Source organism: Amia ocellicauda, chromosome 18, assembly GCF_036373705.1.
Source record: "Amia ocellicauda isolate fAmiCal2 chromosome 18, fAmiCal2.hap1, whole genome shotgun sequence".
In the NCBI taxonomy this organism is placed as follows: domain Eukaryota; kingdom Metazoa; phylum Chordata; class Actinopteri; order Amiiformes; family Amiidae; genus Amia; species Amia ocellicauda.
The window spans coordinates 13,796,788-13,822,727 of NC_089867.1; the positions used below are offsets into that span (position 1 = coordinate 13,796,788).

General features: G+C 40.0%; 1 protein-coding gene across 11 annotated transcripts in view; it reads right to left on the minus strand.

Annotated features, from left to right (window-relative positions):
• Positions 1–25,940, minus strand: part of LOC136713659 (poly(rC)-binding protein 3) — a 180,572-nt gene that overhangs the window by 20,376 nt on the left and 134,256 nt on the right. For all 11 annotated transcript variants that reach the window (XM_066690842.1, XM_066690844.1, XM_066690843.1 and 8 more), the window contains one exon: positions 1,113–1,272. In XM_066690842.1, coding sequence (XP_066546939.1) covers positions 1,113–1,272 — 160 coding nt within the window. The remainder of the gene's footprint in view (positions 1–1,112; positions 1,273–25,940) is intronic.

Consider the following 25,940-nt stretch of genomic DNA (forward strand, 5'->3'; position numbering starts at 1 on the left):
CATGTTTTCAGATTCCACTTTTTGAGTAACGTCTTCTTTCTTGCCACCCTCCCATATAAGGCCAGTGTTATGCAGAGCTCTTGATGTGGTTGACTGGTGCACCATTACTCCACTCCCAGCCACTGAACTCTGTAGCTCCTTCAAAGTGATTGTTGGCCTCTCCGTGGCTTCTCTCACAAGTCTCCTTCTTGTTTGAGCGCTGAGTTTTGAGGGACGGCCTTTTCTTGGCAGTGCCTTGGTGGAGCAGCTTCCACTTCCTGATTGTTGATCCAACTGCGCTCAGTGGTATATCCAAACAATTGGATATATTTTGTACACTTTTCTTAATCTGTGCACTTGTATTACTTTATCTGTAACTTCTGTAGAATGCTCTTTGGTCTTCATTTTCCTACAGATTCACAGCCTGACCAATGATCCTTCAACAATATGTGGGAGCCAATGGTGAGGTAACTGTGTCCTCGTTAGGGCAATTTCTTTCATCTGTGTAAACTGGGAGCTTCCATAGCACAGGGATTGAATACTTATGCAAGCAACTTATTTCAGTTTCTTTTTGCCAAAATAAAACCAGTCACCTTATTGATTTTGAGTTTCAGTGTTTTAAAATAAAATATCAAATTGAATGAAATTTCAATCTACCGTTTGTAATTTAGTAATATGAGAGAATTGGTCTGAATACTTTTAAAAGGCACTGTATAAATAAATACAAAATAAAAACGTCTGCTAGGCCTCTCTCAGTCCCCTGACTCCCACTTGATTCCTGCCAGGAAACTGAGTTCCCATGGAACAACAATGCCCCACCCCCCTTGGGGTAGTATTTTCTCTTTCAGATAACCGGGGCTGCATTCACAGCCTATCATCTTTATGGAAAGTAGGTTGCTATTTATGTTTTATGTTGTTTGTGGTATATTTGTTTATTTGCTTCTGTAATCCTACTGCCATTTCCTAAAAAATTAGAACTTATACAACTTATACTCCTTTATATTTTTAATACAATACAAATTGAAACTGGAGCTTTGGTATTTCAGGTTATGCAATACGGAAGGAATTTCACTAATGATGCCAACTAAACAGTCAGTCCCTTGCAAGTGTCATAGAAAGGTGGATATATGTACCTTTCCGTGCATCAGTAATCGTATTGTAAGTGTGACATTTAGACCTCCCTCTGACACTTTCCCATCCTTGGAGTTCATATTCATCGTCATGTTCATGTTCATATTCATGATGGCTGTGGCTTTGCAGAGCTGCTGGTCTTCAGGATTACACAGAAACACCCTGTGGAAGGAAGACAAGATGTCAGTGTCAGGTGAACAATGACACACACTTCTGTCTTGGCACTAACCAGCAAATGGCAGGCTTGTGGCTAATGCTCACTATATAAACCAAACCGGTAGGCCTTTCTAAATAATAATAAAGCTACAGTCACAGATGGAACATGAATCTGGAGTGTGTGAGTCCAGGATTGATTAATATGGGTCACTATTTTTTCATTTTAAAACTCTGGAAATGATGTTGGGCATGCTTCTTTGGCAAGGTGCCCTCACCCCCTGTGGTTTACATATGTCTTGTTAGTCAAGCATAATTAATATATTAAAAAACAAACATGCACCAAAAAAAAAAGTCACTGCCCTCAGGTGGAGATACTAAAGTCCTCTTAAGAGCATCACAAGTCCTGCAATCTGACATAGTTTTTATTTTATTTATTTTGTAAAGGGGGTCCGCACAATGGAAACATGACTTAATTACACCCCCTGCAGCGGAGGACAAAAACAGCTTGCTCCGTTTCTTTTTCTTTGCTCTAATGGGGCTGTGTGTTTAATGGCTTTACAAAAGACCTTCCCTGCACATCTGCCCCTGGGATGATTTCACCCACTCCTCTCTCTGCCATTTGAGCACTTGGTGACTCTTATTCATGGTGGCAGAGGGAATAATCAGAGGCTGGCTGAATCTAGTCAACCCATTGGAGGGAGAGTAAATCTGCACCCGCTTCCTCCGAGCCCCGGAGTGTCTGTCCAGACGATGAGCGCTGTCTTTGCATCGGGCCCACCCCCGGGCCTCGCACGGCTCTCCTCAACATTGGCGTCTCCAATACATTATGACTGGAGTGCATTCAGAGATGTATCCAAGGGCCTGCATTTTTTTTTTCCTACAGCCAGTAAACCCATTTTTTCTTATTTAAGCTTAAAAAGGAAATGCGCATTGTGACATTCTGAACCCTTTGAGTCTAACATTAACTACTGCAATGTTAAAAGTTTTATTTTTAAAATGTATTATTCTTAAGAAATGCATTGAGAATGTCAGACATCTTAGTGCTTCTATTTTCCATCTTTGCAAAACAAATAGTCAGAAAAGTGGTCTGCCTTATCCTATGCCATATATATCATATTTTTCTATTTTTAAAATAGGTAAACACTTGACCTATATAGAGTTAAAAAGAATGAAAAGTAAACCCAAATGAGGGAGTGAATGAGCAGTGTCCCAGGTTTTGTACAATTTGGATCTCTATAGTTATGTAGAACACATCCACTTCAAAAGCAAAACTCCTAAAACCATCTGCTGCCATCATGGTCATTGGGCATAGTAGCATTCAGAGCTTGCCCAGTCTAAATGTGAGATTAAGCAATTACCCACAGAAAAAATATTTATTCCCTCATGTATCAATAAACAAAGATGGTTCTCCTCAAAAGAAGCTGTCATATGAGACATGGCCAGCACTCCACAGCTCGGGTCGTGTAGACACGTGTGCTGTGAAAGCGGTGCACTGAGCGACTGGAGTTGAGTTGTTTGGAAGCTCACCTCAAGGGACTCCAGGATTAAAATGCATTTCTTAATTAATTAATAAACCTCTGCTTTGGTCAATAAAATGTCTAAACATACTCCGGAGCAAATTAGTGGTATTATAGAACATGTTCCGCCTCACAACTTTCAATTAATTAAAATCATGTTGTTGGAATGAAGAGAGAAGAATGGAGTCACCAGAGCAGGCATATTGGTTTTCCATGTGGCTGGTGTTGATGTTTGTAGAATTTATGCAAAACTGCGTAGAACCCCCTCTGGAGATTATTTGTATTATTTCAATACTGGATCTAATGAGGTCAGAAGAAAACACCAGCATGCAACACAGCAACTCCAGAAAATCGGTAATAATGAAAAAAATAATCATGTACAGCGCAGCATGTTTAATTATTTTCTGTAACTATAGGACATTTTTCAGCTTCAGAAATATAGAACAGAACAATTACTAATTTGTCATAAAACAGTTATATATATATATATACCATACCTTCAAAAAAGATCACATGGAAAATGTTACATGAGAAGTTACATGTTTGAGATGCAATTTCCAAGTCTAAAACATGTAAAATGTTTTCTGTGCAGGCTTCCTTTGAAAGGAGAGGCCTAGGCATGCAGGCAGAGTGAGAACTAAAGGAAGATCATAGCTGATATAATGATATACTGATATACTGAGTGATATAACCTCATCCATTGCAAATTGACAAACAAGTTGTTGTCGTGCTCTCCTCCAACTTTTGGCAAGGCTTTCATGTCTTGATTGGTTGATTTGGTGTGTAGAAGAGAGGAAACAAAGCGCAGGTTAAAGGGCTGGGGTACTCTTGTGACATGCTTGTCCTCCGCTGACAAGGCTGCCCACCAAAACCCACAAAGTCAAGGTACTCTTGATATCGTGACCAACTGAACCCTTGAGTTACAAGATGTCATTATATACAAGATGACATGATTGTTCAGTGAACCTGCAATGTCTCTACAGGGCTTTACAAAGACTCTCTGTACAATTTATTTTTAGAAAGGACTTGTAAAAGTTCTTCAAACCTATAATTAGCCCCCTGGTTGGCTTTGCCCCCCTGGATTAATTAATACCTTTCTCGTTTTCTCTCACCCACACCCTTGCATTTAAATCACAAAGCATGTATGTGTGTACCTTGTTTGCCATGGATTTGCTACTTATGTTTAAAAGTCAAATGCAGAGCCTTGCAATGATCACTGGAGGCTAGAACTGGAACATACAAATACATTGTGTCACCTCATGTTACATGGAAGGATCCATCTTCATGTAAGACTAGAGATGGACTAGACAGTTATTAATTTGACAAATAACATTTAATTTTAAGTCACTTCTCTAATCCCCATTCCTCAAGGGAACAAACAGCTCATATTTTCTCCCTTTTGTGTAATTAAAACAATGCTTCATTGTGTTTTATGCATCAAAAATGTTTAACAAAATTCCATTTTATAAATTATACACAAGGTCTCCAGTCCATTACACCAGTGTCAAGATGAATGACAAAAGCTGTCCGATGATTGGTATTTGTCAAAGTCGTAGAAACTGTATCTGTCCTTCAGACTCCATGCTGGCTTATGCGCAGTGAGGTCAAGTATTGCTATGGGGGTCACTGACAAAGAAGCACTTCCTCTCCAAGTTCAAGATTGGAGATACAACAATGACCTATCAAGCTGTCACTACCTACAAGGCTTTAGAGGTCAACATGGTACAAGGTAGAGGACATTGTATTTTTGAAGACCATTACATGCTGCGCACCTACTAGAATTAACCTCTCACCACACTTTGACTCTGCCATATATTGTGTAGCTATACACGTTGTGGCATAGCATGGGGTGTGATCCGTATCAGGGTCAGGTTTTTATGTGTTGCTTAACTCAGGACAGGTGTGTGTAATCTCACTGGTTTGACCTATGTGTGATGTGGTTTCGCCGTCATGCCATGTGAAAAAAGAAGTACCTCCCCTCGTATACCACTCATCTCAAACTGTCACACTATACATATATATAGTGGCACCGGGTGTAGCTTTAATGTGATCATGAATAACTATGTAGTTATAACCAAATGCAATGTAATGTCAGAAAAAATAAAAGTAAGTACAAATAATGTGTCCACAATTCCGTTGCTGCAACTTGTGACGTGTGAGACACATGGTCTGAAACTTCCTTCTCCACCACTGTAGTCCTCTGCCATTTGTTCCAGCTAAATAGAGCTTGCATGACAGTACATCATTAGATAAGACACAAAGAGGGGTTATTTGTTTTTTGCTGGGCCACGAATCAAGTGATGTCTGTGTGACTGTTGCTAATAAGACTCCCATTAATATCAAACAGAGGGAGCACAAAGCATTGCTGTTCCCATGTTTCAGTCATATTCCTCCACTGCTATGCATAAATAATGTCTGAGACAAAACACAGACAAAGGCCCTTTGTATAGGGAATACATGATTATTCTGGATTTTTTTTCCAGCCCTTTGTTTCCATACAAGCCAAAGCATTTAACATTGCAGTGCATTCATTCATTCTTTAATTTTCCTAAGCGATGTTTTTTACTCTGCATTATCTAACACATACAAATCTGTTTAATTTTCTTAGGCTACAGTAATTTATACAGTATATAACATGCATAGATTAGTAGGGTGGTTCAAAAATCCAGAGAAAAATATCTGCATTAATGCAATGTACTCAATGATAATCTGGAGCAAGTGTCACATGATGTTTGAGACAGCCATTATAAATAGGTTATTTGTTACTACTGTATAGTATGTATACTACATTACACAAATAACACAGTCACCCAGACAACTTTAACACTTGATTTGTACTCGTCAGTCCAACAGACTATTCCCAGGGTCATATTCCTGTGTGCTGTAACAGCAGCATGTCCTCAGTTATAATAATGCAATTACATGGTTGTGCATACCCTGCAATCCAAATTTGCGCTGTAGCCAATTCCAATTTGGATCACAAAAATGTCCCAACATGCAAGGGATCTCAAACTGAGTTTGCAGGATGCAGTTTTCTTGGGGCTGCAGAGAGATGGCAGAGGAATACAGAAGCACAGACAGGTCTGAACGTGGGCATCCCTAACATACCCTCAAATTGGAAATTAATTACACTGGGTCTGCAGTCTGGGACGGGATGGCTGGAATATGCCGAAAGCTTAATCATGGGACTCTACAAAGTTTATTCTTTCAATAAACGTATGCAATGTACTAATTCGGCATGTGTTTCTGCACCAGGCTAACCCGACTCTCTAATAGAAATCATGCACATGTACACTGTATTCCTGTTACATCCACCCCATATCTGGTTACCACAGCTTATTTTTCCATCACAAGCTGACTTACTCAAAATTATTTCTTGATTGAGGATTTACTTTGTTTTGGTGACTCTCAGTTACTACAACAATCAGTCGGACTAATACCCCAAATCTCCTAGCCTACATTCTGGCACTGCACTCTGCCCACTCCAGCCCAGGCACAGCACCCTCCCGAGAGTGATGGCAAGAGGGGCATCAATCAGCTGATAAAAATCAGTTTATTTGCTCTAATTGGCCGTACACTGTCCCAAGTTCACTTTAATCCATGAGGAGAACCACATGCAAATAGAATATGGCAGCTGTCTAAATGTTGTTCTTGCTTTTTCTTTGCCAAGGCCCAGGCTGTGGTGAGCGATGGTCAGTTGCTCTTTAAGGCTGCTTAGCAGATCCACAACAGCTAGACTCAGCGCTGATGCGTAATAGCACTACTCTTGACGGATCAAAAGTAGGGCTTTCTCTGGGGTGCACAAGAAATATTTTTCTCAGGCAGTCACCTACACTGTCTCAGATTGTGATTTTTCCTCACTATATCATCAAAAAGCTTAAATTGTGCTTTGTATTAATTATACTACTGCACTATTGTAATGCTTAAATTTTAAATCAGATTCGTATTAAGACACTTCCATAATGCTTGTGTAAACTATAAGTCGCCCTGGATGAGATCGTCTTCCAATTTTAATAATAATATATCAGTGCTGGTGTACCCCTAGAGAACATGATTCATTGCATGTGCAAATATTTATCCAGTGGTATTGTGGATTGTTGCAATGTCTGAATCCTATCTTCAAATTAACATTAATAGTATGAATGAATGAATGTATGAATGAATAGTATACACATCTCTCTGTCCACATTGCTAAGCAGGTCACCTGTTTATTTCATGCACACAGGAATGGAATGAAAAAACACTACAGTTTACTAGTTGTATGCTACACTGAAAATGACCAAAATAATAATTTTGTAAAGCTTACTATTGCTGGGAAATGAGAATACATTAATTAGAATGCACTGATTGTTCTCTATAAGTATATTTGGAAAAGTGTGTGTGTGTGTGTGTGTATGTATACATATACAGTGGCTGTCAAAAGTATTCACCTCCTTGGACTTTTCCACATTTCACTGTGTTACAACGCAAACACTCCTGATTAAATCCATTCTGATTTCATTTTGTAACACAGTGATATGTGGAAAAGTCCAAGAGGGTGAATACTTTTGAGAGCCACTGTATACACAAACACACACTACTCTCTGTGCCCTGTAAACAGCAGTGTGGAGAATGATGGTCAGAAAGACCCAGAATGTTTCATTAGTCAAATAGTAAGAATGATACTAATCACAGTAGAACAAATATTTGATGTTGGTTAATGTTCAGTAAGTGCTGTAACCAAATTAAATAAAACTAGTCTTCTATTATATCTGAAAACATTTCCAGACGTTATTCCCATAGAAGCTCACAAGCAAACTCCCTCTGAGGAGACCGGAGCGCCGAGACACCGAGAGGAAGTGACAACAGGAGGCGAATGACTGGCAATCGGACGCGGGCTGTGTGACAGTCCCGAGGCAAAGCGGGATACAACTTCATTTGCATCGCCCTGTAATTCAAAAATAACCAGCAATGATATCCCCATCATGGGCAGCTGTGCAGAGGTGTCAGGGAGAGGAGGCAAGGAGGCAGAAGAGGAACATTTCCATTGCGTACGCTGATGCGGTCAGTCAAGCACAAAGGGACAGCGGAAACAGCTGATAAATACAAGGCCTCCAATCTCGTTGTCTTCGATTTTGCAGCATGAACTGTTTACTGCGCCAGAAGAAAAAGGAACAGGGAGGGATCTAATTCACGTTCCAAGTTTTCTGAGATGGACCATCGTGGAGTGTTTTGTTTCGAGTTCTTGGGATTCATTTTTTTTTCTGGCTTTGTTTCAAGTTGTGTTATAGTTTGTTACTTGACCGGTGTTTGTTATTATTATTAATATGATTATGACTATTATCACTAGGACATTTAGACAATTAGTTGAAAAAGAAAAACAGCCGAAACCGATACATTTGAACATAACTGACAAATAATACTGGAGTGTAGTTTAAGCCTCAACATGACGATGAGCATCATACACAAAATAAATCAATACATACATTCACAAACATAAATAAAAACTGCCCTCACATATATTTCACGTTTACATATATGCACCCACAGAAAAATGCCCAGAATAAGGTATTTGGGCCCGAATATGGAGGGAAAGTGCATGAGAAGGAAAGCTGGGCCGGATGTGCTCAAGGGGACGTGAGTGGGGAGGCAGGAGGGGAGCTGTGTGCACAGGCCTGTAATCATCGGCAATGACAGCCCCTGTGCTCGGCTCCCTCCAGGCTCCGCGCTGTACTTAAATCAATTCTGTATGTGACTGAGCGGGCCTCCCCCATGCCTCGGCGGTACACGCGGATCGCAGACATCTGGGGCACACAGCTGTCTCTTTGTTGCAAATCAATTAGCAGTCCTCTGAATTCCTTTGCTAATTAGTGGGAGAGCGGCAGACAAATCAGAATTAGCAACTGGCTGATTCATTCTCGTCTGTGCTTGTTATTGCTGCTTGATCCTGATTGAGTTTAATAATGCCGAGATACACTGTCAATAAAGGTTAAACAATAGAGGGCACTGATTTTTTTTTTAAACATAACTCAATAGATTTGTATTGTCACTGAGCTTTCATTTGTTCATTTTGTTATTGTATGCATAATCTATATAAACTCTGGAAGTAGGCAGGTGTTATTTTTAATTTACATTTTTTTGTCTGAAACCTTACCCTACACAATGGCAGTTCTACAGTTCGATCTTTACTTTGCAGAATACGTTGATACAGTGTACTCATATGCTTTCACAGCAGAGAAATTATTTAGTAAAAAAAAGTCCAGTGTTAAGATGTAGATCAAAATGTGTCAGACAATTGATTCATTGTGTGTAGACCCTTGAAAAAAAGCCTCATAACAGAAGCTTCTGCTACAGAAATCTTTAAACACTCCATCTTGTACATTGTTTGCAGATGCAAGGTCTTGGTACATCCAGACACTGGTTTTTAGAACAAAAAGGTTTTTAAAACGGTCGTGACAAAGAACTTAGACTTCTTCATTAATTTACTGTTTTTTTTCTTTCTTTCTTATTAATTCAAAGTCCGTTGACACAGGGAAGCCTGTAGTTGCAGACTTATTAGAGACCATGGACACAGAAAGGCCACACATCTTCACACTCTGCTGGACTAACTGTTTTTGGCCCAGTGATGAAAAAGTAAATCAGTGTTTAACGGTGACTTGGTTAGGGCCTTCCTTGAGTTAACTGGTGCAAAATGTAAAATAAATAGAAATACATGATGAAAACTGGCATTCTTTATTTGATTCAAACGCAAAGGTGATGATACACTGGGACCTTGGCTTACAATGCCCTTCTCCCAGCTGGCAGTACTGGGGTGAAGCATGAGGCCGCAGGCCGGCGCAGTGACCGGGGGGAAATTACTGCCCCACCCACCGCGAACAGCGCGTTTGCTCTGAAGGCAACATGAGCTTCTGCAGCTCTGCAACGTGCGCACCAGTGTCCTAATTAGAAATTGTCTGTTTGTTAAAGGTTTAATTTATTCGGTTTCTGAAAGCAATTAATTCGCCCCATACATAACATACAGCTTAAAAACATTATAGAAATGTGTACTCCTTATATTTGTCAAAAGTATACCCTTTTTTGTATATTTAAATAATATGGGACATATTTTAAAAATGTTTAGTGAGTAATCCATGTTTACTTTATAGGTTGAACATATGGTGAGGTTAACTCTACATTCGGGGATTAACTAAAATACATTTCAAATATGTTCCACATATTTTAAATATTTGGAGGACAATTTTAGCAGATACATATAAGGATGCCACATATCTACCATATATTACATTAAATTCAAATATATCTGTTCTATCTGGGAATAACTATTGTCCAGCTTTATCTGCTCTGCATTTGACCCCAACAAAGGTGTGATATCTGATTCATTAGTCTCTATATATGACAAAAGACAGCTGCCAGTTTCCCTACCTAACACATCTAATCTGTTGATTCACATAATCTCACACCAGAATAGTATAGTCTCAACAGTATGTAGTATTATTCAGTGTAGAACTGCTTCCCCCTCCCAAAAACATATAATTATCTTCAAATTCAGGGTAACTTCTTTAAATTCATCTTTAAAGATCTGAACTTTGTTATTGTAACATTCTCTCTGGGATTGCCTTTGGGCTTCTATTCTTCTTGATATACTGATGAACCAAAACAGGTATATATTTGTTTAGATTAGAAACAAAAGATATATCAATTAAAATGACCTAAAAAGACCTTCTGAAAACAGAGCTGTTTGAGCGTAAAACAAGACGACAATTGAAATCCACTTTTTCCTTGAAACAATGACTAAATATAAAATTTTAACCGTAACCAAATCTGAAAAGTTTTAAACCTTCAGGGTATGGAAGCATGGCTCATTCAGATACACCTTGCATGTGCGACCAAAGGCCAAACATTGCCAGTTAGGATTACTTCATCATTTTATTCTCGATATTTGTTAAAAATATAACACGGAAATATGTGCTTTACAAGAGAAAATCTTACCATGTTGCCATCTATCACCGCCTCAAAGACACTACAAGTACAGCATTGTGGAGGCGCAGACTGGGCCTTTTCTAGCGGACACAAAGGCGTATTGACTTTGAACGCTGGAGCCGGGGTTGACTGCGAGAGCTTCTTTCATGGGGTTTGACTGAGGGCATCCCTACCATCTCAGCAGGGAGGTGACCTCTGCCCGTGGTCTGACTGGGTTTGGGACTCAGAGGAGATCAGCCCCAGAGGGGGGACGTCAAAACAAAGGAACTGAGGGGAAAATAAGACGGGGAAATTAACGGTTCTCTGCCTTCGATAAACTGGATTGAAAGCGATGAAGATTTCTGTGTTGCCATTACAGCACTTTCAGAATGACAATGTTGTTTTAAGTGATGTAGAAGATGTGGAATAGACTCGCCTTTGAATCTTTGAATTAAAACAGAAAATAATTAAATAGAAACAAGGAACCAAAAAGTACAGACCACAGTTAATTATATTAGAATTAATCCAACAATTGGTTTAAAATGAAGAATAAAATGATATGTAGCATTGGACTGGAAATGAATTATATATACCAGAACTATCAGCCATCATTTCAATCGGAATAAAAACAATGTTTTTGTGTTGTTTTGGGAATAATGGGGAGAATTTTGAATCTCATATTTCAGTGGAGAAACAATTCTCCTTCAAACACCAAAGACAGATAAAATAAATATTTAACGTGTGACAAAACTATACCTCCATATGAATAAAAATAGCCTAAAACACAAAGATGTTCTGTCATCGTTCTTTTTTCTGATCTTGCTGCTATCATAGGAAAATGCATTACTGTAGGAGTTTTTATTTTTATTTTTATCAGCCACACTGTAAAACTTGCAGGGCAGATGTAGATAAGATGAATCATATGTACCATCCTGTTTAAGATATTGGGAATGACACAATTTCCCAGAAAAGGTGCTGATAACTTGCCTCTGTTTAGAGAGATGTGGCTAAGGTTGTGAGGTTATTCCCTGGCTGTGTGCGTGTGTGCGAGCATGTGTGTGTGTGTGTTGTCTACCAAAGATAAATGGCTGTGGCTCAGTCTCTAGAACTGCTCAGCATATTTCTCCCCTCAATGCTGCCCACTGGGTTAATGACTGGGCTATTTGCACACTGATAGGTGTGATGGCTGTATTGACAAGAACTAATGATCTGAGCCGGATTTGGATCTGGTGCAAAAGGGAAAAAAATGGCTGAGTGGGTTCTTCTAAGATTGCTAATCAGATAAAGGTCCCTAAAATCCTGCTGCATATCAGGTCATTTTTAATTAGCAGAAACTAATATCCTGCAGCATCAGGACTCATGGCAGTGTTTGTAAACATGCCATTTAAATGAGTATGGTTATCGTTATTGCCGTGCACAATCTGCAGGGTATACAGTGAGGGAAAAAAGTATTTGATCCCCTGCTGATTTTGTATGTTTGCCCACTGACAAAGAAATGATCAGTCTATAATTTTAATGGTAGGTGTATTTTAACAGTGAGAGACAGAATAACAACAAAAAAATCCAGAAAAATGCATTTCAAAAAAGTTATAAATTGATTTGCATGTTAATGAGGGAAATAAGTATTTGATCCCCTATCAATCAGCAAGATTTCTGGCTCCCAGGTGTCTTTTATACAGGTAACGAGCCGAGATTAGGAGCACTCCCTTTAAGAGAGTGCTCCTAATCTCAGCTCGTTACCTGTATAAAAGACACCTGTCCACAGAAGCAATCAATCAATCAGATTCCAAACTCTCCACCATGGCCAAGACCAAAGAGCTGTCCAAGGATGTCAGGGACAAGATTGTAGACCTACACAAGGCTGGAATGGGCTACAAGACCATCGCCAAGCAGCTTGGTGAGAAGGTGACAACAGTTGATGCGATTATTCGCAAATGGAAGAAACACAAAATAACTGTCAGTCTCCCTCGGTCTGGGGCTCCATGCAAGATCTCACCTCGTGGAGTTTCAATGATCATGAGAACGGTGAGGAATCAGCCCAGAACTACACGGGAGGATCTTGTTCATGATCTCAAGGCAGCTGGGACCATAGTCACCAAGAAAACAATTGGTAACACACTACGCCATGAAGGACTGAAATCCTGCAGCGCCCGCAAGGTCCCCCTGCTCAAGAAAGCACATGTACAGGCCCGTCTGAAGTTTGCAAATGAACATCTGAATGATTCAGAGGAGAACTGGGTGAAAGTGTTGTGGTCAGATGAGACCAAAATCGAGCTCTTTGGCATCAACTCAACTTGCCTTGTTTGGAGGAGGAGGAATGACCCCAAGATCACCATCCCCACCGTCAAACATGGAGGTGCAAACATTCTGCTAAGGGGACAGGACAACTGCACCGCATCAAAGGGACGATGGACGGGGCCATGTACCATCAAATCTTGGGTGAGAACCTCCTTCCCTCAGCCAGGACATTGAAAATGGGTCGTGGATGGGTATTCCGGCATGACAATGACCCAACACACAGCCAAGGCAACAAAGAAGTGGCTCAAGAAGAAATACATTAAGGTCCTGGAGTAGCCTAGCCAGTCTCCAGACCTTAATCCCATAGAAAATCTGTGGAGGGAGCTGAAGGTTCGAGTTGCCAAACGTCTGACCTCTGTGATTGCTAACAAGGGGTCAAATACTTATTTCCCTCATTAACATGCAAATCAATTTATAACTTTTTTGAAATGCGTTTTTCTGGATTTTGTTGTTGTTATTCTGTCTCTCACTGTTAAAATACACCTACCATTAAAATTATAGACTGATCATTTCTTTGTCAGTGGGCAAACGTACAAAATCAGCAGGGGATCAAATACTTTTTTCCCTCACTGTACATCATATATCAGAATTGTTCAGACAAATTATGAATTTTATATACCTGTGTAGTTTTGTTTACTTTGCAAATTCGCTTTAGACAAATTGAGCAGGCTGTATTTAGATAAATATATGTCTGTAAAAGTCAAGTTTTAATGCCGTCACTAAATGATCTAACTTGATTCTAATAGCCATTACATCTCTCGCCCATTTCTATACTGTTTTTGACCGCTGCATTCGGCTTGCTTATGATTATTTGCTGCATTATATTAACAAGGATCACCATGGCAGCAGCACACAGCTTCGGCTCCAGTTTAAAGCAGTCTCTGGTATTACACTGCGTGCACGCAGCAGATTCTATTGCAAGACATCTTAAAAATCCAACTACATACATATACTTCTAATTGGTTTTAACTTTTCTTTGTTAATATTTTCCTTATTGCATTTTTGTTTAAGGGAAAATACAAATCCCAAAGTGAATCTTATTTTTCCTGCAAATTTTGTTTGTTTGCAGAGTAATATTAGAGTGATTATTAATTGTTTCCTAACCAGAAGGACCTGAAAGAACAGTCTGGTAATCCAGGGGTTAGTGAGGATATGAAACAAGAAAGTACAGGAAAGAAAAGCATTTAAAATAATAATATAAATACAATTAAAAGCATGCAAATGTAAGTAACTTTTCTCTTACGAAGTAAATTCAGATTTAAAGTCAGGCAACGCAATATATAAATAATGATACTGAAGAGACCTAAAATACTTTGCGGTTTCATCTTTGAAGACCTAATTCTATGACTGGGGGAAACAAATGAACGTATTGTTTAAACATTTAAAATGACAACAAATAATTAGATACATTATTTGTTCTCCTCAAGTGCTGTGTTAGTGTGCGGGTACGGTATTGAGATCTGACAGCCTGGTACTTGTGTCTTTAATTCAGCGGGGCAGGGCTTCAAGCTGATGAGTTTTAAATGAATGTTCTTTTCAGCACTTCTCTCAGAAAGCGGTCTGACCCCTCTGTGACACCCTGGCAACGGTGACCTCTGACCTTGCTCACTGGCCTCTTCCGGAAGGCAAGAATGGCAGCTCGCATATGTCTGAGGGCAGTAATGGCCGATGTAACTGGCCATTGATGTTTGCTTTATTGTTATGCAAAGCCATTCATGTTTCTTGGCAGCTCAAAACTGAATACAACACTATCCTAAAACACATTATTGTGTGAACTCAACTTCTGTCTATTCCCTGGGAATCAAAAGATATACGATTCATAGATATGAATTCAGTTGGTTAAGAGTGATCCTTTGAAAAGCTTTGGTGATCACTGTGCAGGTAACTAAATATTGCTGAACCCCCCAAAAAAAGCCAGTTCTGAGAAACTAATGTTAGCAATGGATCTCGTTTGCCAGACTTTTCAGCACTAACCATTAAAACTACCCAGGAAAATACTTTTTAATCATTCTGTCACTATGTAATGTCCCTCACACACATAGGGAAAAAGATCAGGACCTAATTAAACAGGTCTATATCCATTTTCCATTCACCTATTCAAGTTGAATAATACCATTGTCACTGGGTTATCTTGACACTAACTCCACACTCAGTTTTTTCTCCTAAGCTTAGTGATTATGGAACAAAGCTGGAGTCAACTGAAAAATGTGCTGCAAATGATGTGTAAAGACAAAATCTATGGTATACGAATACATGAGAATGCAAATCGTCGGCTCTAACAAACTGCTTTATTATCTTTGTACTCCTGAGCGTGATGAGGTTTCTTCTGTACCTGCACTGTGAAGTTCACTTCAATGCTTTTGAAATGCTCCCTTTAGCAGGATTAAAAGAGGAGGCAGAGGTAGCAGTCCTGCTCTCGGTGTGACAGTGCATCATGAAAATCGTTTTGTTTTTTGTTTTTTTTGTTTTTTTTTGGGGGGGGGAAATGCCAGCATAAAAAAAATCACAACCATCAAATTAAGGTCAGCCTGCTGTAAGAGGGAATGCACAACACTGAGAGAAAGTGACAAGGAGAAGGAGTAGGTCTAGAAATGAGAACATGCAGAACGAACAGTCACGAAGTACTGGCTTTGAAAACACATATCCAGATTTCCCTTGCATTGAAATCATCGAGTCGTAAGATATAACTCTGGATGTTTAATAGGGGTCATTTTTTCATTTGTATTATTATTGGCACACAGGTTCTACACCACTCACTAATTTACAGAGGTGCAGTACTGAACTGGTCGCATACCGCTGTTTACTGTGCAACCGAAGTAAACTAAACAATACAAACACCTGATCTTATCTATGAACGTCATGTTTTTTTAAACCTGCTGTGTAGCTTATCTTTACAAGACAATGTGCTCTGCAGGGCAGTGTTCCTCTGCACATAATAATAATAATAATAATAATAATAATTCTAATAATAATAATAATAATAATAACCTTTCATGATTTAATGTACAATATATTTATAGCGAACACTTAAAATGGTCTCAAAATACCAAAGGGAATAAAAAGTAGTAGGCACTGTTTCATCTCAATTCACAGCTGTTAGAGGGGATTTTTTAAAGCAAACATTGCAGAACCATGGTTGGAAAAGGCACATATTCCACCCAAGTCGGGGGTAGTGAAAGTGCTTCATCAGCTACTCACAGCCACAGGACAGGATGAGCAATGCCCCCTACACTGGAGCTCACATTCTACTGCAAGAAAAACCCAACTGAGTGGAATATCAGGCCCTAGAGTAACAGGGGGGCTGGGAGGGTGGAAACACTGTTGAGATTCCAACGACCGACCCGAGTCTATTTGTGAGTGCCTCCATTTGCGTTGGGTCCCGATTCGGAAAGCAGGCCAGGCATCCGGCCGCTCCATCCGCAATCAATAGACACGGTGACAAACCAGCTGACACTAATCTCCCTGAGCCACTCAGATAAGGTGGTATAAAAATGCACAGCTATTCCTCCTCTGACAATGTGACTAAAAGCAGCGCCCGTCCCAAGCAATCCCTGTAGGACTCTGTTATCAACAATGTTGGGAAGGGATATAAATAAAGCAGCACCTCATTCCTCAGCCACAGTGCCCTATGATGACTCGTTTTCCATCAGCTTCTCTAAGGGCTGAACCAGGCCTTTGGAGAACATGAGAACACTTCATAGAAAAGTTCAAGTACAAATGCGCCTTCTAGTATTTGTAATTTCTACAGATTTTGTGTCATCGTCGTCCCTCAACCCTTGATTTAATTGTTCCTTTTACCAAATGAGAAGACCTGAGTCATGATAATGGAAGATCTGAAAAGGAATCAATCCACAATAATCATTGATTATAAACACCATGACCACGGCACTCACTATCTATTAGCTGGGGCAAGACAACTTTAGGGCAGTGCTTGATTACACAGCACTTCACATGTGATAATTGGGCAAATTAAAGTCACTCGGTAGAACTGTAATGGCGGTAGCTCATGTCTGAATCATTTGTGATTTAAAATTCACAACTATGCTTAAATTTCTCTGAAGATTATATCCTGCCAGTGACCTAATAAAATGTTAAATGCACTTTAAAAGATACCTTTCTAATAAGAGCCTCCAATGTTCTACAGATTCAGTATAGTGTGATGTATCTGATCTTGTGAAGATTGGTTCTTCACTACATTTTTCCCCATGAGCTCCTTCTAATGTGTGTCACTTCCTCCCTCTGTGTGTGACAGGTAGCTCTGTGCATCTCAGGAGTCCAAGTCAGCACGTTTTGCCAGCTGCTGGATTTGGCCAACAGCCAGTCTCCTGGTCAGTAGCCAGTCAATGTCATTAATTTATTGTGATTGCCTCCTACACTGGTCAACAATTAAACCAACTGAGTCCACGTCCCTCGCCATGTGCCTTGAGCAACTCATCCAGTGAAGTCACAGCAGGAGGACAATGGGAATTCCCATTATGCTGGTCTATCTCATTCCCACAATGCTGATCTATCTCCAAAAAGAATGATGGTCCATAATCTCTTATAGGTAAGAAATAAATTCTTACAAATGTTGATTTACTTGAAATACAAGTCTGTGTTCCAAGGTCCATGTGAGATCCATGATTTTGAAATAAACTCAGTCCATTGGAGACAGTATTCCACTGGAGGTAATAAACAAAGCCCTGGGCTATTGGAGTAGCACTAACCTAGAACTGATAATGAATAATAAATAATGCCCTCTGCACAATGTACAATATCTGAACGTGTGTTTTTTTGTTTGTTTTTTAATGTATTTTCTGTTATTCTTGCTTTGCTTAAATAGTTTTGCATTTATTTCGAGTCGTTGGTTCTCCAATGCTGACCACTACCCATCGATTGATATCGTCCAGCAGAAAGAATAAATGCAAGAGAAACAGCAGCTAGAATTGACAACCAGTCTCTCACAGTGAGCTGGCATTCATTAGAGCTTTTAAGTGTGCACACATTTGTACAGGAGTGTTGAGCAACAAATATACCTGAGGTAATTTTGTCCTGTGGGATACACTGTCATGGCTGAATATTACAGTTTTTTTCTTATGCTCCAAAAATATACATTTAGATTAGAAGAAAATTCCTCTGTATGCTTTTTTAACCTGAGAAGTCAGTACAAACATACCTTTATTTTGTTTCATTTCAAGGAATATTGCTGTGTTGTGACAAGCTGCAGTTAAATGCCAGAATGAACAGGAAGGGAAAGAGAAATGAAACAAAAAAGACTCATTGATGAGTGAATTGAATGCATTGATAAATTAATTGTATTTTTCATTATAGAGAAAATATATTTGAACATGCAGAATTATACACTCACCTAAAGGATTATTAGGAACACCTGTTCAATTTCTCATTAATGCAATTATCTAACCAACCAATCACATGGCAGTTGCTTCAATGCATTTAGGGGTGTGGTCCTGGTCAAGACAATCTCCTGAACTCCAAACTGAATGTCTGAATGGGAAAGAAAGGTGATTTAAGCCATTTTGAGCGTGGCATGGTTGTTGGTGCCAGACGGGCCGGTCTGAGTATTTCACAATCTGCTCAGTTACTGGGATTTTCACGCACAACCATTTCTAGGGTTTACAAAGAATGGTGTGAAAAGGGAAAAACATCCAGTATGCGGCAGTCCTGTGGGCGAAAATGCCTTGTTGATGCTAGAGGTCAGAGGAGAATGGGCCGACTGATTCAAGCTGATAGAAGAGCAACTTTGACTGAAATAACCACTCGTTACAACCGAGGTATGCAGCAAAGCATTTGTGAAGCCACAACACGTACAACCTTGAGGCGGATGGGCTACAACAGCAGAAGACCCCACCGGGTACCACTCATCTCCACTACAAATAGGAAAAAGAGGCTACAATTTGCACAAGCTCACCAAAATTGGACAGTTGAAGACTGGAAAAATGTTGCCTGGTCTGATGAGTCTCGATTTCTGTTGAGACATTCAGATGGTAGAGTCAGAATATGGCGTAAACAGAATGAGAAAATGGATCCATCATGCCTTGTTACCACTGTGCAGGCTGGTGGTGGTGGTGTAATGGTGTGGGGGATGTTTTCTTGGTACACTTTAGGCCCCTTAGTGCCAATTGGGCATCGTTTAAATGCCACGGCCTACCTGAGCATTGTTTCTGACCATGTCCATCCCTTTATGACCACCATGTACCCATCCTCTGATGGCTACTTCCAGCAGGATAATGCACCATGTCACAAAGGTCGAATCATTTCAAATTGGTTTCTTGAACATGACAATGAGTTCACTGTACTAAACTGGCCCCCACAGTCACCAGATCTCAACCCAATAGAGCATCTTTGGGATGTGGTGGAACGGGAGCTTCGTGCCCTGGATGTGCATCCCACAAATCTCCATCAACTGCAAGATGCTATCCTATCAATATGAGCCAACATTTCTAAAGAATGCTTTCAGCACCTTGTTGAATCAATGCCACGTAGAATTAAGGCAGTTCTGAAGGCGAAAGGGGGTCAAACACAGTATTAGTATGGTGTTCCTAATAATCCTTTAGGTGAGTGTATATATGTGTGTACTTTTATTTTGTCTTACAGTTTTAATAGCATCTACATTCAACTATCACCATAACCACCTGTCAGTAAAAGTCATACATGAATATATCACTCAAACCCTGAGGGTCCAGCACTTTATGATCTGTATAGGCTTTACTGATATGCCCTGATAATTACTTTCTAGACAAATAAATTATTAGAAAGATCCAGAATTCAACAGACACCTCAAGATCAGTGTGTTTGACATGGGCATATGCTACAATTGAAGATTAATTTGCTTAGACACGTCCACTGCAGTGTGCAATGTAACCAGACTTGGGGTGTTGCATCAAATCTGCAGGTGCCAATTATGTGCTACCACAGCTCTGCATGTACCACAACCTGAATCACTCTGAGAAAGGACTGGCATTAATAAAAACACTAAAATAAGCAAAATAATTGTTCAACACTGAGTAAAAAGTTTTGCCACCTCAATTAATTTGCAAAATGAATTAATCACTGAATAACACTGTTACAATGAAGGGGGGGGGCTTTGTCTAGTATGTATGTGAATATGTGTTTACAGTATAGATACATTATATATTTATATAAGTATGTCGTCTCTGGCCATATGGCATAGTTTCACCTCAATATGCTGCTGTTTGATAATCAGATTTTGAGGCCGTCCATCTGCGTGGTGAACTAATAAGCACAAGGCACTAATGGGAAACAAACGTGGCTTAAACAGAGGCCATGCAGCCTCTGAGGGGTTTATGTTATTTGTCTTCACAGTGCTTCTAATTGGTGGGGGGGATTGGGGGGGCAGAGATGCAGGTTTTTTATTGTGTGGACAGCATGCGGTCAGGCAGGATGATCTCAGCGATCGGAAAGCTTGCGTCCCTCCCAGACTGTAATTTAAGAACGTGGGCACAGGATTAAAAATACTAATCCACTCATCTGATGTATCTTTTCTTTCTATTTATGCATGTATTTATTATCCCGCAATGGTGTGCAATCTTCTTTGTGTACACATTAACACGACTAAGGTATTTGATCTATTTATATATTTATTTTTATTTGACTGTGACCTTATTCTATCCCTCAAAATATACTTTTCTAAATAACAACAACAACAACAACAACAACAAAACAAGTGTATACTTACCTCTGGTGCAAGCAGCTGATTCAATGTCATTTGAAGTCTAAATGATTATGTTTTCATGAGATGTGCACTCATTGACAATATTGTGACTGTTTATTCATTACCACAGATAATCATAGCTCAAGGGGTGCACAGATACATGTGTTACTTAAAGAGTCATGTCAAGCGGCAAGCGCAGCTCAATGTTCAAATCTGTTCAGGCTACATGAAAGCCAAACACCTGAGTTTGTTCTTCCCAGGGGAACCGGGAACGAAAGCCGACCAAAAGCACATTAAAGGAGAGCAGCCGGGGCTCCTGGAAACAGTGACAGGGGGAGTTAGAGCTAATGATCATCAGGTGGTTAAACAACTGTCATGTTTACTTCTACTTTACTTTAGATGGTTGTTTTTTTAATGTGTTGTTTTTGGATGAAAAATCAAGGCAAGTGTTTAAAATTACTTGAAAAATTAAATGTTTACCACTGGGCAAATTCATAATTCCAGCTTCAATAGACAAACTATACATAAACACACACACACACACGGTTTTAACTAGTTTAAATAGTTAATCGTTTTAAATAGTGGAGAGGGGAGAGTGGAAAGCACTTTTTCATTGCAACATCTACCATATATTATATTAAAAGAGCCCATGAAGATGAAAATGTAATACTGCCTGGGTGATATTGATCTCTTCATTTATAGAAGTATAATTAAGTGTATGTGTTTCCCATTTTGGACATATTTCACACTTCCATTGAGGACAGCTGCACAGCCATGGAAAACATAGCATTTCCCTATTGTCTATTTTAGCAGCGGTGTGCTGTAACTCACTTCAAGTCAATCCTAATTCCCACTGGCAGATGCTCTTAGACACACTGCAGCACTGAGTACTCGACTCTGTGATTGACCATAATCCATATTGACCCGCCTCACAACATCTATTTGGAAGTGCCATCTGAGATTATTAAAATCATAGTAGAGTCACACAGATCGAGGTTTACACTGCGCTCTATAATCACTGACAATGAATCACAACTTGTTTTACAGGATAATGTATAGTCTTTTTTGGTAACAAGAAAGTAGGGTTTGGTGCCGGAGTTGTTAATGCTGTAAAGTGACATGTGCTTAATGTACTTTATGTGCTTAAATATGTACCACTACTGATACTAATAATGTTTTATTAGTAATACTTTTTTTTTTTTAGTAATAATTATAATACATATCTAGTTGTATTTCTTGGATGAAGTGCATGAATGCCGTTATTGCCAGAGGATTAGTTGAAGCACACTTCATTCTTACCAATAGGTCACTCTGCATTTCATCAAATGCTTGATCTCCCTTGTGCGCAAATATCTTTGTTACACTACTTTGTACATCTCTGAAGGTTCTTTGAGGACCTCTATGAGTGATGAGGTGAATCTAGCATTTCATTAATAAGAACTTTATGTCAGTAAGTGCTGTCAGGAATTAAGGGTGCACAGGGAAAAGACTGGTACAATTGTGTCTGTAGATACATAATTTTCAACAATAGTTTCTAATGACTATAATGTTTCTTTTATGACCTAATCCTTTATATAGATGGATTCAATTTGCAAAATGGACAGGCACATACAGTAACACAATTAAAAGTAATAGTTACAATCCACACAAAACTTTAGACCAAACTTAGGAAGACAATATCTGTGCTGATCATCAGTGAGGAAACATTAAGCATTCGGGAGGCCCGTGGCAGTGGGATTAGAGGGGGCAGTTAGCACAGCGACGAGGATATTGGTGTCAGTGCACTGCTACAAGACATTGGTCATCCAAGTGTGTAAGCAGTGGCAAAAAGAGAATTGCACTTGATCCAGACCTAAATACACTCAGGTGATGGACAGAAGTAAAAGACAGTGTGACAACCTTGTCGAGATGGGCCGTCATCAAATAGGAGTCTGAATGACAGATTGACAAGCTGTTCCTTATTCATACTACATATGCTACAGATCTATCTACATTGGAAGAGTTATATTCCTTTCCAATACTCTGGAAAAAAAAACGTTCAATGCTTCCACTGGTTTTCTATAATTTTTTCCCCCTATTTTCTTCCTTTCACTTTGAATCGGAACTGATTAATCTGATTGATTTGCCAAAAATGTTATAAAATGGCAGCATGAATACAGCATGCAGCCCAATGCTAGGGAATACTAGTTGTGTTCACAAGCTTGTTCCAGTGACATCACTCCTCTAGACTTTCAATAGTGTGCACGACCCCGGTGCCTACTGAGCCTGTTGGGTTTGTGTCTCGTTTAGCCTCCTTTCAGTGGATCAAGCACCCGCAGCTTCGCCTGTGGCAGGGAAAGCAATTCCCCGAGTCCTTTATGATCGCTCTGCGAATGCACTCCCGTTCTCCGAATAAGACACGATGATTAGCCCCTATGGCCTGACCGAGCACAGATCCCAGTCCGTGAGAGCACAATCCAACTCACAGAGCACGACTACACACATCATCAGCGTTTAGCAAGAGGACGTCACACTAATCGCGTCGATCAATCTGCACACACAAGATGATCCCGGGAGCAATCTGTAATCTCACAATCCACCTACACACAAAGTATGGCTGTGTTGTGCTGTACAATGGCAGAAGAGAACTTCCAGGTCTCAAACTATTTAATTTCATTTTCTGTTTAATCCACAAGCTCGACTCACAGGTATATTCCATTGCATCACTTTTATGCATAAATACTTCCTGAACATTTTCTGAAGTCTTACAACGGCTGCGTTCAGTGACTTCACAATTCCTCTTCAAATGCATATATCTCGATTGATGTCTTCTGAATAGAGATTTGGAAATCCATACTATGTAAATACACTCACCTAAAGGATTATTAGGAACACCATACTAATACTGTGTTTGACCACCTTTCGCCTTCAGAACTGCCTTAATTCTACGTGGCATTGATTCAACAAGGTGCTGAAAGCATTCTTTAGAAATGTTGGCCCATATTGATAGGATAGCATCTTGCAGTTGATGGAGATTCGTGGGATGCACATCCAGGGCACGAAGCTCCCGTTCCACCACATCCCAAAGATGCTCTATTGGGTTGAGATCTGGTGACTGTGGGGGCCAGTTTAGTACAGTGAACTCATTGTCATGTTCAAGAAACCAATTTGAAATGATTCGACCTTTGTGACATGGTGCATTATCCTGCTGGAAGTAGCCATCAGAGGATGGGTACATGGTGGTCATAAAGGGATGGACATGGTCAGAAACAATGCTCAGGTAGGCCGTGGCATTTAAACGATGCCCAATTGGCACTAAGGGGCCTAAAGTGTGCCAAGAAAACATCCCCCACACCATTACACCACCACCACCAGCCTGCACAGTGGTAACAAGGCATGATGGATCCATGTTCTCATTCTGTTTACGCCAAATTCTGACTCTACCATCTGAATGTCTCAACAGAAATGGAGACTCATCAGACCAGGCAACATTTTTCCAGTCTTCAACTGTCCAATTTTGGTGAGCTTGTGCAAATTGTAGCCTCTTTTTCCTATTTGTAGTGGAGATGAGTGGTACCCGGTGGGGTCTTCTGCTGTTGTAGCCCATCCGCCTCAAGGTTGTACGTGTTGTGGCTTCACAAATGCTTTGCTGCATATCTCGGTTGTAACGAGTGGTTATTTCAGTCAAAGTTGCTCTTCTATCAGCTTGAATCAGTCGGCCCATTCTCCTCTGACCTCTAGCATCAACAAGGCATTTTTGCCCACAGGACTGCCGCATACTGGATGTTTTTCCCTTTTCACACCATTCTTTGTAAACCCTAGAAATGGTTGTGCGTGAAAATCCCAGTAACTGAGCAGATTGTGAAATACTCAGACCGGCCCGTCTGGCACCAACAACCATGCCACGCTCAAAATTGCTTAAATCACCTTTCTTTCCCATTCAGACATTCAGTTTGGAGTTCAGGAGATTGTCTTGACCAGGACCACACCCCTAAATGCATTGAAGCAACTGCCATGTGATTGGTTGGTTAGATAATTGCATTAATGAGAAATTGAACAGGTGTTCCTAATAATCCTTTAGGTGAGTGTATGTAACACAGTGAACGCAAATGTTAATGACACCATGCTGTATGTTGTACATTATGAATTAAAGATTATTTATGATACGTGCATTTTTCTGGATTTTTATCTGTTATGTGTGTATGCTGATACAAACTTTTGGTTACATTGTTTTGCTTATTTATTGAAGGTACTAATAATATATATGTAAGGCTCTTCCTAAATGGTCTAACAGTTAAAATCTTATTTCATCATTGCCTGTTAATCCACTTCAAGGACAAAAGAGCCTATAAAATACATGGTCTCATTTCCTGGCCTTTACCTACAAGGTTACTTGTGCACTCTAAAATAGACACTTATGATTTCATACAGTAACTATTGTGTAGCTGGGTACATTGAACATCTGCAAATAATAGAGTCAGATACTTCAGCAGAGGAGCGCAGTTTGCTGAGAATAGTGACATCTGGGATTTCAGCTGTGCAGTTTCAGAGGGACCTTCAGAAGATCAGCAAAATTATCTCCATCCAACACAGGCAGCTCAGTTCTGTTTTTTTATTATTCAATGTGACATGATGATGATGATGATGATGATGAATATTATTATAAGGTACTGCATTTCCACTCTCTTTAATATAAATAACTGTAAGGGCTCTAGTGACTGGGGAGGCCACACACCCCACACCATCACATCGCCACCACCAGCCTCCATTGTTGATACCCGGTAGGATGGATCTATGAACTCGCCATTTGGTTTTTCCCATATCCTGGTCCTCCCATCATCGTGAAACAGCAGGAATGGGGATTCTTCAGCCCTGGCAATGTTTTTCCAGTCTTCCATTGTCCAGTGTCTGTGTTCCTTTGCCCATCGCAACCGCAGTTTCTTGTGTTTCGCTGACAGGAGTGGGACTCGGCTAGGTCGTCGGCTGCCGTACCCCACCCCTGACAAGGTATGACGAGTTGTGCAATCTAATACGGCTCTTTTGGTACCACTGTTGTACTCGGCTGTTATTGGACTGACTGTACGTCTGTTACTCTGTACAAGCTGTTCAGCCTCTATCGGCTTTGGGTGATGGACTATTCTTGATAAACCAGTGACACTGTTGTGTGTAAAAACCCCAGCAGGGTTGCTGTTTCTGACATACTCATACTGGTGCGTGTGGTGCCAACTACCATGCCCATTCAAAGATGTTTTAGTTTTTCCTATTCTCCC